Raw genomic sequence first — 14,568 nt, 5'->3', positions numbered from 1 at the left:
ACATAAAATACGCAAAGTTGTAGCATTTCTGAATGGTCCTGTTACATGTGCATTAATTTTTGTACTGATGTGAACAAAGAGCACAAGAAAGCCCCCCGATGAACATGCTGTCAAATGTGTTTCACAGCAGTCTTACATTTCATTTCAAAACCAGGAACAGCAAAAGATCCTTCCTTGCTTCAGAAATTTCTACACGTGCATCAAAAACAGCACAGGATCCCGTGATACCTCACTGTGATGTCTCAAGCTGCAAGCTGGCATTTAGTCAGATGCCTGCATGGGCTGCTACAATTAGTCATATGTCCTTTCATGAGTTAGGTAAGATGACACTCCACCTGAGCATACCCATTGAAAGAAAGGTCTCCCGCCTATATATTCAAGGGGTGGGCTACGTAAAGATGCCATGGAAAACGGTACCTTGTTAATGAGCTATCATGTCTTCTTCCATCACAAAACTGGAAGTCAAGCTGTAAGGAGGGACATGGCCTGGTACTAGGTGTGGACTGTACCATTTTTTCCTGGACTTATCTTTGAAAAATAGATTCAGGCGGGCAACTGTATTGGTCTGAAGCAGCAGAAAGAGCTAGTTCAGGTCTCGGCCTTCCTTTCGCAGACATGCCTTGTGGATCTCTTACCTCAGGAGTCTACGTCAGATCAGTGAATGAAGCCGACGAGACTTCTTTGGGACAAGTGCTAATCAAGCTCTAATTGGGGAGTATAGTGATGTGTGTGATTTCTGCTGTGCAGTCAGCAAAGATGCTGCACCCGCCAATTGCGCTGATGTGGTATAAAGCGGCAACACCACTGAGCAAAGATATTAAACAGCGCTCAAGTTGCTCTGGAGCAGAGGACACAAGGAAATTTACGTGGGTGGGAAAGCACACGCTGCCAGCTGGAGAAGGAAGTGGTACACCACACTTACTTCATAAGTGTGAGGTTTTTATAAACAAACTCTCTTGAGGATTGTTTAAAATAGACAGAAAATGACACACAGTCTCCAACTGGGCTATGTTGTTGTTTTAGAAGACTTTATGCATTCTAAAAACATGAGCGGGCTTCCTAATACGCTTTCCAAAAGGGTCTATTTTTAACTCCAACTCCTTCCAAATGGTGGGCCACTGTGATGCACAGAAGTCTTTGGAACATCTGGCTTGAAGGAAACTACTCCCAATCTCTTACCTGACAATGAAAGACATATTCAGGGGTAGTTTTCTTAAATTTCATGTTCCAAACCAAGGCGACCCCATCTGGTTCATGCGGGGCATCTTCATTGTTGTTATAGGAAGCAACCATCAACTCGGGATACTGAAAAGTGAAAAAGAGGCAGTGAAATTAGAATGTGCAGGGCTAGACACGTTGCTCAATGCTGAGACAGGTAAATAATTTCAAAAGAAATAGAGAAAGATAATGGGTATAATTTAAGTGTGTGTGTGTAAAGAAAGGATAGTGTCTGAGTGGGAAAAAATTCTGGTATATGTCAGATTTGTTCTGACCACCGGTATTGCCCCTGCCAATCAGACCCAACTGAGCAGCATAATCCTACCCCATATGTTCCATCAATATCTTTTGGATGCAGACCCCAAAAATACCTCCGTTAATTCAATTATACTGTGTTTCTTAACTGTGGGAATTACAGTCTTAGGCAAACAATATACCATGTAAGGCAGAGTGTCACAAATGACACTGTTTTCTATTGTGCATGGTTACTTTGCTAGACTATCATCTACATTATGCATTGTATGTGCAAAAAAAAAAAGAGTCCAGAGTTCAAAGAATTCTCTTCATAATAATGCAGAGTGACACTGCGGGTTGTTAAGGTGTACATCCAAGGTAGATAGGAGTTCAGAGGAAGAGGAGGTGAGACAGGGCCACCCCAGAACAAAGCAGTGGAGACAGAACATGTTTGCAAGCCTGAGGGGGTGAACAATTACATTTTGGCAGTTGCCTTCCAACTTGGCTTTATCTCGCTGTCCTGGGAATACAGTAAATGCTGCTTGTTAAAAAGCTATCAGATAAGCATTCGTGTAATTTCCAGCCCTTGGAACAAGCGAATAACCTAAGATAAGTGTTTCCTCAGGCTTGTTTCTCATTTCACTGGAAATCCATATAGACTTACTGGCCACCCACATGCCAGCGCATACCTGTTGCAAAATGGATTCAATTAAAGCACATGGATGTAGAATTTTCTCTATAAAATCTATGCCATGAATACAGTCCTTCGAAGGCAGCATTACCTCCCTCGAGCAACTTGTACAATTAGTACCTAGGCCGTTCGAATCAGGTCATGGTTACATGGAAACTGAGCCATAATATCGCATTCAAGTTCTCACCAACTATCAAGCCTTATGGTATTGATAAAGGCTACACAGCTGCTTGGGAAGGCCCATTCATATTTTGTATGTGTTGTTTTTTTGTGTGAACAGCTGATTTTCCTGTCATATCACAAACTTCCAAAAAAGTCAAGCTTGGAACCCAAATGTTAAGCAAGCAGACAACTGAAATAACAACCAATTATTTATTTATAGTGCACATAAATAGAATTAAAAACTACAAACAAAAATATCATCAAAAACATAAATTTACATTGATGGCAATCTAAAAAATGTTGAACATACAATTACCAAGAATAACATTAATGATTACACATGCCATGACCAATGACCAAACATGTTTCAACCCAGAGGGTCTCCTCCGGTGGTCAATAAACAATAAACTCATGATCATTTTCAACATATATATTTTATAATTAAGGCCAACATACATTTATAATTAAGGTAGTGGAGCTCACGGTCAGAAATTATAGTGGCTAAGAACCACTATTCTGTCCTGGGCTGAAGTTAAATTCTCAGTATGTGTTAGCCAAAGGTAAAGGTCCTTTACTTCGTGGCTTCAATTTTATGACTTACACACTACCTGCAGATAGGTATAACCATTAATGTTATTCTTGGGAACTGTACTTGCAGCATTTTATAGGTTGCTGTAAATGTTTTAAATGATATTTTTGTATGTAGTTTTTAATCCTATTTCCATACAGTGCTAGGGGGTGAGGACACAGAGGTGCTGTTCAGGAAACACAAGTTCATGGGTGGTTCTTTGGCCAAACCACACAAGGGACTGCTTTGGAAGGCACAATGAGGAGGGTCCTGAAGCACTGGAAGGACTCACCTCATTGACAGGCATAAGTAGTAAAGTAAGTTATTGGAGCCCTCTACTGCCTTGGACTTGACTGGCAGAGATATAGACCCAGGAGTGGATGGCTGAACCTTGCTCAGGGTGCTTAGGGAACTAGAACCAGTTCTGCACAAGACCAAACCTACTTGGTCATGTGGAAATAACTGCAAAGATTTGTTATGTGATGACCAGAATACCTGAAGTTTGTACTCCTCTAACTTACCTGAAGAGACCAATCCATACAAGTGACAACCCGATGTTTTGACCAGTGTTCATCATAGAACTGGCGGTTAAAGGACAAGTTGGCCCCAGCTTGAATATCTCTAAATGGATTTGAACAGATTATAATTTATTTGCACTCAAAACGCATATTTGATCTCTTAAACTAGCAATCATTTGCATTCAAAATTGTTGTGGAGATTTTGGAGCACTTCTTTCCCCTGTTCTGGTCTGTGCCTGTATTAGAATTCTTCTACCTTAGCACTTGGCCACCTTATTCTAATACAGACACAGACTAGATCTCAAGTGCAGCTGTAAAATAAAAAATGCTTCTTTCCTCCTCTCCCCCCCCCCCCCAAATTTTAAATCCAACAGACAACAGTGGAGAGGAACTTGGGAGGGGAGGACCTCTCTTGGGAGCCAGAAGAGAAGCCCAAAATAAAAACCAATGCGGATCTAATTATCCTGTTAGAAAATAATGTGCCTTCCATGTCTAAGCTAGTGCTTAATTATAAAAAAAACACATGGATTCAAATCCGCCTGAAAACTGTCCTGCTCCAGAAACTGAATAAACTTCACCAATTAGCAAAGAAGGGGAACTTCCAGGAGGAAGATTATGAGGAGGTTATATACTCCTCTTGTAGACAGTAGGTGATCTTGAAGGTGCAAACAATACAAAAATATAGGTTAGAACCATGCCAAATTGGCAATTTTTACCATTTTACCACTGCTAATCTCCCTCATGTCATTCTTCGGGAAACTCTCCCCCCCAATCCTTCAAGAACAGCTTTTTGTAGAAATCCATGTGCTGCAGTGAGGTGGTGGAACAAAACAGTTCTGATTGGTTGGAGGAACAGTTAATTTGAATCCCATCCTCGTGGAGGTATACAGATTTTGATTTCAAATGTCATGGGCACTGTTGTTCTTTGCCAATCTACTTCCTGAGCTTGTTTGGTTTATCTCTTCGCTGACGACTTTCATGACTTATTAAAACCGCAGGGTACATACTGTCAAGAGAATGCAATTAAGCTGACTAACTAGTCAGGACTTGCTACCACATTTGAAACAATGACTCTGCTTCGGAGAAAACCAAGTTGAATCCCGTTGAACAGAGGTGCCCTACAGCAGAAGATGGCGCGTCTACTAATGTATCGTTCTTGAACATGTATACAAAGGGTGTTGGATCCTTTTGTTTAAAGGTAAAGGTAAAGGTATCCCCTGTGCAAGCACCGAGTCATGTCTGACCCTTGGGGTGACGCCCTCTAGCGTTTTCATGGCAGACTCAATACGGGGTGGTTTGCCAGTGCCTTCCCCAGTCATGACCGTTTACCCCCCAGCAAGCAAGCTGGGTACTCATTTTACCGACCTCGGAAGGATGGAAGGCTGAGTCAACCTTGAGCCGGCTGCTGGGATCGAACTCCCAACCTCATGGGCAAAGCTTTCAGGCGGCTGCTTTACCACTCTGCGCCACAAGAGGCTCCTTTTGTTTACAAATGCTAATTTGGGGGGTTTCTTACAAAAGCAAAAGTAAGAAGAGGACAACTAACCCATCTTTCTCGTCGACATCTCGGCCACTGTAGTCAAAGAAAATGTCTGAATCTTCAGCTAGAGCTCTCTCAATCACTCGTATTGTTCGGTCAAAAAATATAAGGAATTCTTCCGAGTGGAGAATCTGTTGCTTTTCTTCCTCTGTCAATTCCCTAGGGGGAGCTTATAAAGCACATAGGCAATATTAAGAAGCAGGCAGGCATTTAAATACTTCCAGATGAATCAAAGTCTTCAGGAAACCCAGGACATTTTCCTATGGAAGTCGCAGCAGTATTAGTAGGACTGAATAGTTTTCTTCCTTCTAAAGTACTATTTTAAAATATACTAATGTATATTCCTAGAATGTGCAGAAGATATTCAATAACTTCTATATTTACCATTCTGAAGAAGAAAATACATAAGTCTTCGGAATAAAATAAACCTTGTGTTCAGATTTCAGGAAACATTTCTGACTAATGCTTATTGCAAAACTGAACTTGGAAGAGAATAAAAATATATTTAACAGAGATGAAGTCTGGAGCTCTCTCTTAACACTGAGAGTGTTTTTGGTTCCACTTACAAAGAGCTAAAATGCTTTTATTTAGAGATTCGGCTTTGGTTGCATGTCTGAAGTAATCTTAAAAAGCCCGAAGACACAGGCCACGATGCCTTTGTTGTGGCTGTGAAGAACTGTGGTCTCATCAGGACTGTCAGAAGTTAGCACAGCATCCAGAGCCTTCACTTCCATGGGCTCCTCAACAGGCCTCAGCCAAAAAAGGAAAAGGGGTCAAAACCATGTGAGCAGCCCTCCACTCTGCCCAATTCTCCCTCCTGGCTCTGGGCTGTTGAAGCGATCAGTTACCAGTCCTTCCAAGCTTCTGTCCTTAGCCCTTATTGGGCTAGCCTCCCATTCTTGTACTTTCCCTTGCCTCTAAGTCCTGCAGAAGATAAAGGGAGGATGTGGCTTCCCTCCAGGCCAGGCTGTTATTGCAGCCAGCCTAGTATGAGGGCAGATGCTCCTCAGCTGGCCATGTTGGCTGCCCAATCCAGACAACATGTCTCCTTGCTAAGGCCCTTATACCTGGCTGGTGATCCTGCTGCCTGTTGGTATTAAGAACATCTGCTGAGGGTCAGCAGCAGCAGCACTCACATATATCTGTCTGCCAGCTCTTCTTACCCCAAGTCCAGATCCCCAGGAAAGCCCAGGGGGCCACGATTGTCCCTGAATTCAGAGGGAGCCTGAACATGGGCAAAAGGGGATTATTCTGGTAGTATTTTCAGGCTGAATGTTTAAATTTCAATGCATTTTATATTTGTTGCTTTAATATTTCTTATCAAATAGATTTTCTATTGTTTTTATATTGCTGTTACCAGCCTTGAGCCCTGAGATGTTTGGGAGAAAAGTGGCTATATATACAAACATACAGGAGAAGGAAAGCATGCTGATTTCCAGCACTGCTAATGGAAAGTGAAAGATCTGAGTGCAGGACTCAAAGGTCCCCTTCCAGGAGGTGAAGATTCTTCTAAAGGAAGAGTCCTCTGGAGGAACTCCTTCCTCTCACTGCAAGAGCCTTTCTCCAACAGATCATTCCTCACTTAGCAGAGGGAGATATCAGATCTAAACTAAAGATGCTATGAAACTCTCCACAGATATGTTCAACAGTCAAACTTACCATGTTTCAAGGTGTCAATTAGACATGAGCAAACCACCCATCCCAATTAGTTCATGCTGAACAGGCAAAAATGCCTGCCTAACTTATATCATCAAGTGAAGTTCATGGGTACAAAGATGTTACTGGTTCAAACTGGTCAGCAGCCATAAGCATCACAAGGGACTACTCAGAGCAGGCTTTCTCAGTCAGGGTTTCCTGAAACTTGGGGTTTCTTGACAGCCCTGGAAGGGTTTCCCAGATAGGTAGGAGTGAATTAGTTTTTGAATATATTTTTTAATTTGTTAAACATTTATCAGGTGATATGACCATATATGGTCTTGTCAAGCCACCCACCCCTCCCAAAATGGCCAATTATGGACTTGAGGGGGTAGGAAGGGGATGGATTCCAACCATATTCTGCACAATTGTGCCACTTCTGGGGTTTCTAGAAGCCTGAAAACAGTGAAAATTGAGAAAGGCTAACTTAAGCAAACACCAAACAGGATTCTATCAAAACACAGTGTGTAAACAACTGCCTACTGAGCAGAGCCCTTATAGGGGACACACAGTGCCAGGAGTAATAGAACTAAATTGGGCTATCTGAGGAACACGCATGTGTGAAAAGCCAGTTGTCCTGTACTGCATGATTATAAAGGAATATCGTGAAGCAATGTGCCAAACAGCCATGAATGGGTCCATGAACAGTCAAATTGATAACTGAACAATCGATTCTCCCTGTTCATGATGGGAGAATATGACAAACAAAACAAGTAGGTGTTTTAAAATCCCTGACCCATGCCTATGTATATTTTAGAAGAAGAAGAAGAAGAGTTGATTCTTATATGCCGCTTTTCCCTACCTGAAGGAGGCTCAAAGCGGCTTACAGTCGCCTTCCCTTTCCTCTCCCCGCAACAGATACCCTGTGAGGGAAGTGAGGCTGAGAGAGCCCTGATATCACTGCTCGGTCAGAACAGCTTCATCAGTGCCGTGGCAAGCCCAAGGTCACCCAGCTGGCTGCATGTGGGGGAGTGCAGAATCGAACCCGGCATGCCAGATTAGAAGTCCGCACTCCTAACCACTACACCAAGCTGGCTTTACATGGATGTGCATTATTTCCTGTTTATAAGTAATCATGGAATTATAAGCATGACAAGCAGGGGACCTACAAGGACTTGGGTGAGGGCATCTCATTTTCCCCTCCCTCACTGTTTCTCGTTCCCTTCCCTGAGAGTCCCCATAGCTTCTAGCCCTTTCCTACTTCCTTCTCTCCTTCCTACATAACAACCTCCCTGTCTTCAGCTTTCACTCTTCACCTGCTCCAGGCCAAGTCTGGCTGAATTGTGTAGTGCCAGCTACAGCAGTTGGATCAGGTCCAGTTGCATGGTGCTGGCAGCCAGATGAGACCAAGAATGATTGCTGGTGCAGCCAGGCCAGGCCCAGTAGAATGGTTCTGGCAGTCAAGCCCAGTTGAGTGGGTAGTGAGTTTCCAGTGGCTGCCACAGGTCCTGTGCCCAACAAGTCCTCCTCCCTCAGGGGACATGACAGGAGGTGGTAAAGGTCTTTTGCATGTCCAAGTACTCTCCCACCCATGGCTTTGGTTTATAGAAACCAGGGCTCAGCAATGTGGTTGCCTAGCAATCTCCAAAATGGCCACTAACAGTTCAGTGGGAATTCTTTACTATAGAAGGCATACTATTCTTGGGAGGCGTTTTAATCCCCCAATATTTTTGTTTGTTTAGATTTCAGATTTTTCTGTAAATCCTGGACTTCCTCTCCCATCTACCCCATTTCTGTGGATCTATTGATCATATCCTCTGTGGTACCATTCAGAATTAGATCTAATGGCATTTTTAAGCACGATATTAATTTATTAATCTCTTATTTTCCTCTCTGGTACCATCTCTAAATATTTTATCTAGTGTGGAGCAGTTTACAAGTTAATAAAATTTTCAGCAGCATGTCCTTTAATTAAGAAGAATAACGCATTTGTTCTTTTTGTAAGCAGTGTTTTAAAAACTGCAATTCTGACTATTAAAACTGCAATTCAGACTATTAAGGTTTGCCAGTTTTCAGCTAAATGGCCACTGCGATACAAACACTTTTAAAAATGCACCTCAAGATATATAATAAACGTGCACAGAAATATAAGGGAAGGCAACATAAAGGTCCTTTTCCTGCGACAGGATTTATACCTCATCCCCTTAGGATAAGACAGCAGACTCTCATCCCTCTCTTGATTCTGATTATAAAAGAGAACCATCTTGATGTTTTAAAGATCAAAGGCCTTGACGGCTATTGGATTCGGTACTCACATCCTCCACAGCCAAGATTTGTGCTATAGGAGACAGAAAATGCTAAGTGATAGCCCTCTAGAGAAAGATCACAGGTTGAAATAAAAAATCAGCTGAACTTCTATCATTAGGCTTAGTTGCATGATTATTACTTCATCACAGCAGTCCGAGGACTCTGCTCTGGCATTTCTCTGATGCTGTTCAAGACATGATTCAAGCTGCCAGGACCCCAGAAAGTAGCACTATGATTTCTAGGATTAAAAGAGGATATATGTGTGTGTGTATGTTCAAGTTTCCAGAATGAGTTGGTCCCCCCGCTTTGGTAGCAGAAAGGATACTGTGGATGGCCAGCTTCCAAGCTGAGAGACTGTAAGGTCTTGTGATACACAAGATACTTGGTGTGGAGCCGTAAAACAAATACTTTCTCTTCAGGATATATATTAAATGACCAGTACAGAATTTGAAGAGCTCAAAGGACTTTCTCTCAAAGTCTAAAAAATATCTGAACAGTTCGACCCCATTTATTAGTGTTAATTATATTATACAGGCTTCAAAGCCCGTTCCTAAGAACGGGCCTTGAAAGGGTCCCCTCCCCCGGCCCCCGGCCAGGCAGCTTAAGGTGGCTTTGGGCTACAGCTCACAGCCGGATCAAGTGGGGTGGGCAGGGGCAGGGGCAGGGGCAGGGGCAGGGGCAAAATCAGAGCCCAGTGACACCTTTAAGACCAACAAAGATTTATTCAAGGCGTGAGCTTTTGAGTGCAAGCACACTTCCTCAGACCCATTTAAAACAAGGTTTAACTATGCAGAAGGTTGGCTACCTCAGTTTCTTGCTAACTGACTTTGGGAAGGCAGTAACTGTTATGACCAGTAAATTTAATTGCCATCCTAAGCAGATAGTTCCAGGTGATTATCTGTACTGGTGTGCAGTTGAAGAGAAAGATTCAAGTCCAGTATTTCCTTAAAGGCCCTGATCTGGATGGTCCAAGTACTCATCAGGTCTTGGAAGCTAAGCAGAGTTGGTCCTGGTTGGTACTTGGTTAAGAGATCATCAAGGAAGTTCAGGGTTGCTATGCAGAAGCAGGTAATGGCAAACCACCTCTGAATATCTCTTGCGAAGAAAACCCTATGGTCACCTCTCGATAGACTTCTGCAACTCTCTCTATCCAGGGCTGTCTTCAAGTCTGCTCTGGAAACTTCAACTAGTTCATAACACAGCTGCATGAGTCTTGACAGGGATTCAGTGGGAAGCATATATAACACCAGTGCTTGTTCAGCTGCTTTGGCTCCAGATGGGAGATTGAAACAGGCTCAAGGTGCCAGTGTTAACCTTTAAAACCCTAAATGGTCTAGGACCAGTGTACCTGTGGGACCACCTCTTCCCCTATAATCCCCCAAGAGATTTACAATCTTCGGATCAACATCTGCTCACAGTCCCTGGCCCAAAAGAGGTGAAATTGGCCTTGGTCAGGACCAAGGCCTTTTTGCCCCTGGGCCCAGCGTGGTGGAATGAGCTCCTGGGAGAGATCTGGGCCCTGCAGAACCTCAATCAGTTCTGCTGGGTTCGTCAGATGGAGCTGTTCCATCAGGCCTATGGTTGAGGCCACAATAATACCCACAAAAACAACTGGCCTCACTGTTAGGAAGAGGAGGAGAATCAGAAGATTGGCACCCTGCTAGAGAACTCTCCTGTATGGAAATTTTAGTGGAGCTTGCTTTGTATAACTGTATTTTTTAATCTATTTTAATTTTTAATTTTTTAATTTTTAATTTTAATTTTAATTTAATTTTTTAAATTTTAATTTTAATCTATATGTTGATTTTATTGTTGTCACCCATCCTGAGCAGTTTGGAAGGGTAGGCTAAAATAAATTATTATCATTATCATCATTATTGAAAGCTTTTCTGTATGCAATAAATATAGTGAAATGTTAACCTAATGTAGGCATTATATTCCGGCCACTCCACATGATGTCATCCACATCCAGCATCTGGGCAGCAAACTACTTGCTACATCTTCCATTTTTAAGCATGAGTTGGGGAATCGCATAAAGTGGATTCACCAACCTATTTAGCACGAGCTACTGGACAGCATTCAGCAGGCAACCAGCAGAGGGAAGGTATGGAGTGTCAAACATGCTAAAGTCACCTGCCTCATCCTGCCCTTGCACCCGCCTCCCTCTCCCTTGTTCATGGGGATGGGAATTTCTTTGTTTAAATGACTACCTTACTGGAGCAATGAATAGGCAGACAAGCATGCAGGTGATGCCAGAAATAAAAGTATTTTTTTTCAAAGTTGTAACACAAAGCATACCTCTCAAACGTTTTCCTCCCCCGCTCCAAATCAAGAACAATATTAGTTTTTTAAATGTCTCAAAGGACTCGTGATCCCATAAGGAGTTTTTAAAAAAGCACTATGCATCTATGATTCCATCAATAGGCAATGCAATGGAGAAGTATGATTTTAAAAAAATTAGCAGGCATCGTGGGACTTTTAAACTGTTGGAGAAAGGAGATTGGTTGCCTGAATTGATTGACAGGTGGAAGTGAGTCATGTATAAGGCGCGTTGCTCTCTTCCACCACTTCCAGCAGCATGTGTGGAGGGTGAGATGCGTGAAAAGGTGGCAGACAAAGGTGACACAGCAAAATGGTGAGGAGGGGATGTGAAGTGCGAAAAAAAATTAGTGCTTTGCCATTCAGCTGCTGTAACGCTATTTTTACTGATGTGCGGAAATGCCCCAAGATCACAACCAGTATCTACCAACAAGATTTTCAAGCTATAAGCTTCATTTGATGAAGGGAGCTTTGATTTTCAAAAGCTTATAACCTGAAAACTATGTAGGTTTTTAAGCTTCTTCTAGTATCTTGGTATCCTAAGTAGAGTTACACCCTTAAATGCCTACCTTCTTCAATGGTATTAGAATGATCAAACTCTTCTTAGGAGGGTACTGTTAAACTAGTTGAAATGCCTCATAAAGGCAGTTGAAATTACCATAGGATTAATTTCAAGTTCAGAATAACTACCATTTGTAGATCCGTGTGTGTGCGTAGCATGATGCCTATGGGACTGTGCAGTATCATAGTTTGTTGGGTTTTTACACATTTATAAAAATGTACACAGGATATAACAGAAGCACCAACATATGATAGGTTAAACCCCAAATGCCACTTAAGTCTTTGGCAAAACAGTCCTTTATTTCACTGGGGCCGTTCCCCCACACAACAAGCAGCCAGAAGCCACAATGAACTATCTGTTACATATAAACATGAAAACATAATTGTTCTCGACAGCATACCAAAATCTGAGAAGAAAGCCAAAGGCTTGTTTAATGTGCAGCTATAAAAAGAATAATATTGTATTATCCTAAATGGAATTTAAATGGTTTCTGAAGATCTCCGTTTGTGGTCTATTTTGTGGGATCTTTGGCGTGACCTGCTTTTAGTACACTGATGACACTGAATTCTGCTGAGTTAGGAGAGACAGAGCTTTTCAACAAGTACTGATGATTATCTGTTCCACTTAATATTTCTGGTAAGGCCTAGGAGGAGAAGTGTGTCTCATGGCTTAAGTGCCACTCATCCTCTCCTCTTTCCACTTCCCTCCGAGGCTCAGGGGCTGCAGATTCCTGCTGGGTGAGAGCTGCTCCTGCCGTTGAGTTCCCTGCCCTGGGGGCCTCCAACCTGCAGCCGTTCCAGGTCCTTTGGGGAGGGAAAGGCCATCTACAGAGTTCTTCCATCACCACCACCACCGAATCTAGTGCCTGTTGTATTCCTGAATGCAATGGGCTTTGTCCCTAGTTGCAAATAAAGTCCACAAGCACTTGGAGCACCAGCTACTCTCCCATAGCAGCTTCCCTACCACTTCAGAGCAACTTCTGAGGCCATGATTGTATGCTTTGACATGCAGAAACTGGGTGAGTAAGTGTAAGAGCCAGGGCTTTTTTTTAGTGTTGGTGCTTTTTAAGGAATTTCTTTCTCAAGCAATTTACCTCATCTTCAGCCTGAAGTTTACATATCAAGCAAAAACATAACCAGTTTCTGAGGTATTTTATGCTGACTCCCACTCCCTAAATGTTATGTGTTTCTTAATTATTCTTATGATGGCTCATAATGATTCTGCAAGTGCTTTGCTTTGGCAAGGTGTTCCATCTAATTTATTTATTTCATTTATATCCTGCCTTTCTCCCCAATGGGGGGACACAAAGTGACTTACATCATTCTCTTTTCCTCCATTTTATCTTCACAACAACTCTGTGAAGTAGGTTTAGTTGAGAGTGTGTGATTGGTTAGAGGTCACCCAGTGAGTTTCCATGGTCATGAGTGGAGTTCTTAACCACAACACCACACTGGCTCATAGTTTGATGCACTGGTTTTATTTTGGAGTTACTTGTTTTATGATCATGGTGGCACTTTACATATTTTTATATGTATCTGCGAGGCCACTTCACAAGAAAAAGCTGAGATTTCAGTTCATACATACATTTAAAAACTTTAAAAAATAATTGTCTTTTCTAAATACAAAAGAAGAATACTTTGAGTTGGATGGAAAGAAACCTATGTGGTATTTTCTATATGGGCAGAAGTTTCCTGTTCGTATTCCTATTCATGTCTTTACACTCCCCCAAAAGCCACTCCCTCACATTTAAGGAGTCCTTTAGAATAGCACACAACACAGTGGACTGGTTGTGGGTGGGATAGAGATAGAAACTGGTGGCACCCTTCCCCTGGGTTCAAATGGTTCCTTCTATTTGTGTACAAGGTGCTCTAGATCTGGACTAGGGACATAGACATAATAACTGAAGGTGCTAGTCCTTAAAAACACGATAGAATTTCATAAGGCTTTTGTTTTATGGATTCAGGGACATATCTAGATGTTGTGGTGAATCCACAGACATTAACTTATATTCCTGCCCAGACTTCCTACCTTGAGGAAGGGTTCCTCATATTGCCAGTAAGTAAAAGGAGACTTTTCCCCAACAATCATAGAATGATGGAGTTGGCCATTTAGTCCCACCCCCTGCTCAATGCAGGATCAGCCTAAAGCATCCATGATCAGCACTAATTCAGAACATTCATTATGCAGTGATTTGCTGAGAATGGTCATGATATTTGCTGAATTTCCTTGGCGCAATAGCAGGTGGGATGCGTTGGCTCGCATTCTGTTCCCTAGTCAACAATTCAGCTTAATCTCAAACATTCTGAATCTGTTTGTTGAGTCACTTTTTGTGTAGTCAGGCAATACAATCCAGTGCGGTTGGCAGTGTTTTTGTGACTGCATGTTCTAACACAGCCTGATGGGAGCTCTAATTTCCCTCCTCACTCACACATCTGTTGCCCCTGCACACCACTCAGCAGTCAATCATATAAATACTGAGCAAATCAATCAGCCAGCCAGTTATTATGAATAAATATTCAGGGTTTTAAAGAACTCTTACTGCTTGGTGTTTAACTTCATTAGAAATAAGAGATGTTTATGCATCATCATAGGGGGGGGGGGCTATTTGTTTAAATCCAAACACTCGTTTTTACGAGAAGCTAAAAATGGGAGATTTATAATGCTAAATGGGAATCTGACAGTTAACATTTATGCAATTTCTGAAGACTTTTGAAGTATATTATATAAATCTGTTGATGGAGAGAGTATACTTGACAGCAATTTTAATAGTCTAAAAGATTTTGAGAAGGATAGATATAATATTAAAAACGCACT

The 14,568-nt window shown here is 42.1% G+C and overlaps 1 protein-coding gene across 7 annotated transcripts in view; it reads right to left on the bottom strand.

The window, feature by feature from the left end:
• DYNC1I1 (dynein cytoplasmic 1 intermediate chain 1) overlaps positions 1–14,568 on the bottom strand; it is a 222,370-nt gene that overhangs the window by 94,677 nt on the left and 113,125 nt on the right. For all 7 annotated transcript variants that reach the window (XM_077303653.1, XM_077303652.1, XM_077303655.1 and 4 more), the window contains 3 exons: positions 4,938–5,100; positions 3,395–3,494; positions 1,180–1,305 (listed from right to left, as the gene is read on the bottom strand). In XM_077303653.1, coding sequence (XP_077159768.1) covers positions 1,180–1,305; positions 3,395–3,494; positions 4,938–5,100 — 389 coding nt within the window. The remainder of the gene's footprint in view (positions 1–1,179; positions 1,306–3,394; positions 3,495–4,937; positions 5,101–14,568) is intronic.

This window comes from Paroedura picta, chromosome 11 (assembly GCF_049243985.1).
Source record: "Paroedura picta isolate Pp20150507F chromosome 11, Ppicta_v3.0, whole genome shotgun sequence".
In the NCBI taxonomy this organism is placed as follows: Eukaryota; Metazoa; Chordata; class Lepidosauria; order Squamata; family Gekkonidae; genus Paroedura; species Paroedura picta.
The sequence above is the reverse complement of the archived record's forward strand: the minus strand, read 5'-3'. Positions and strand labels throughout refer to the sequence as shown.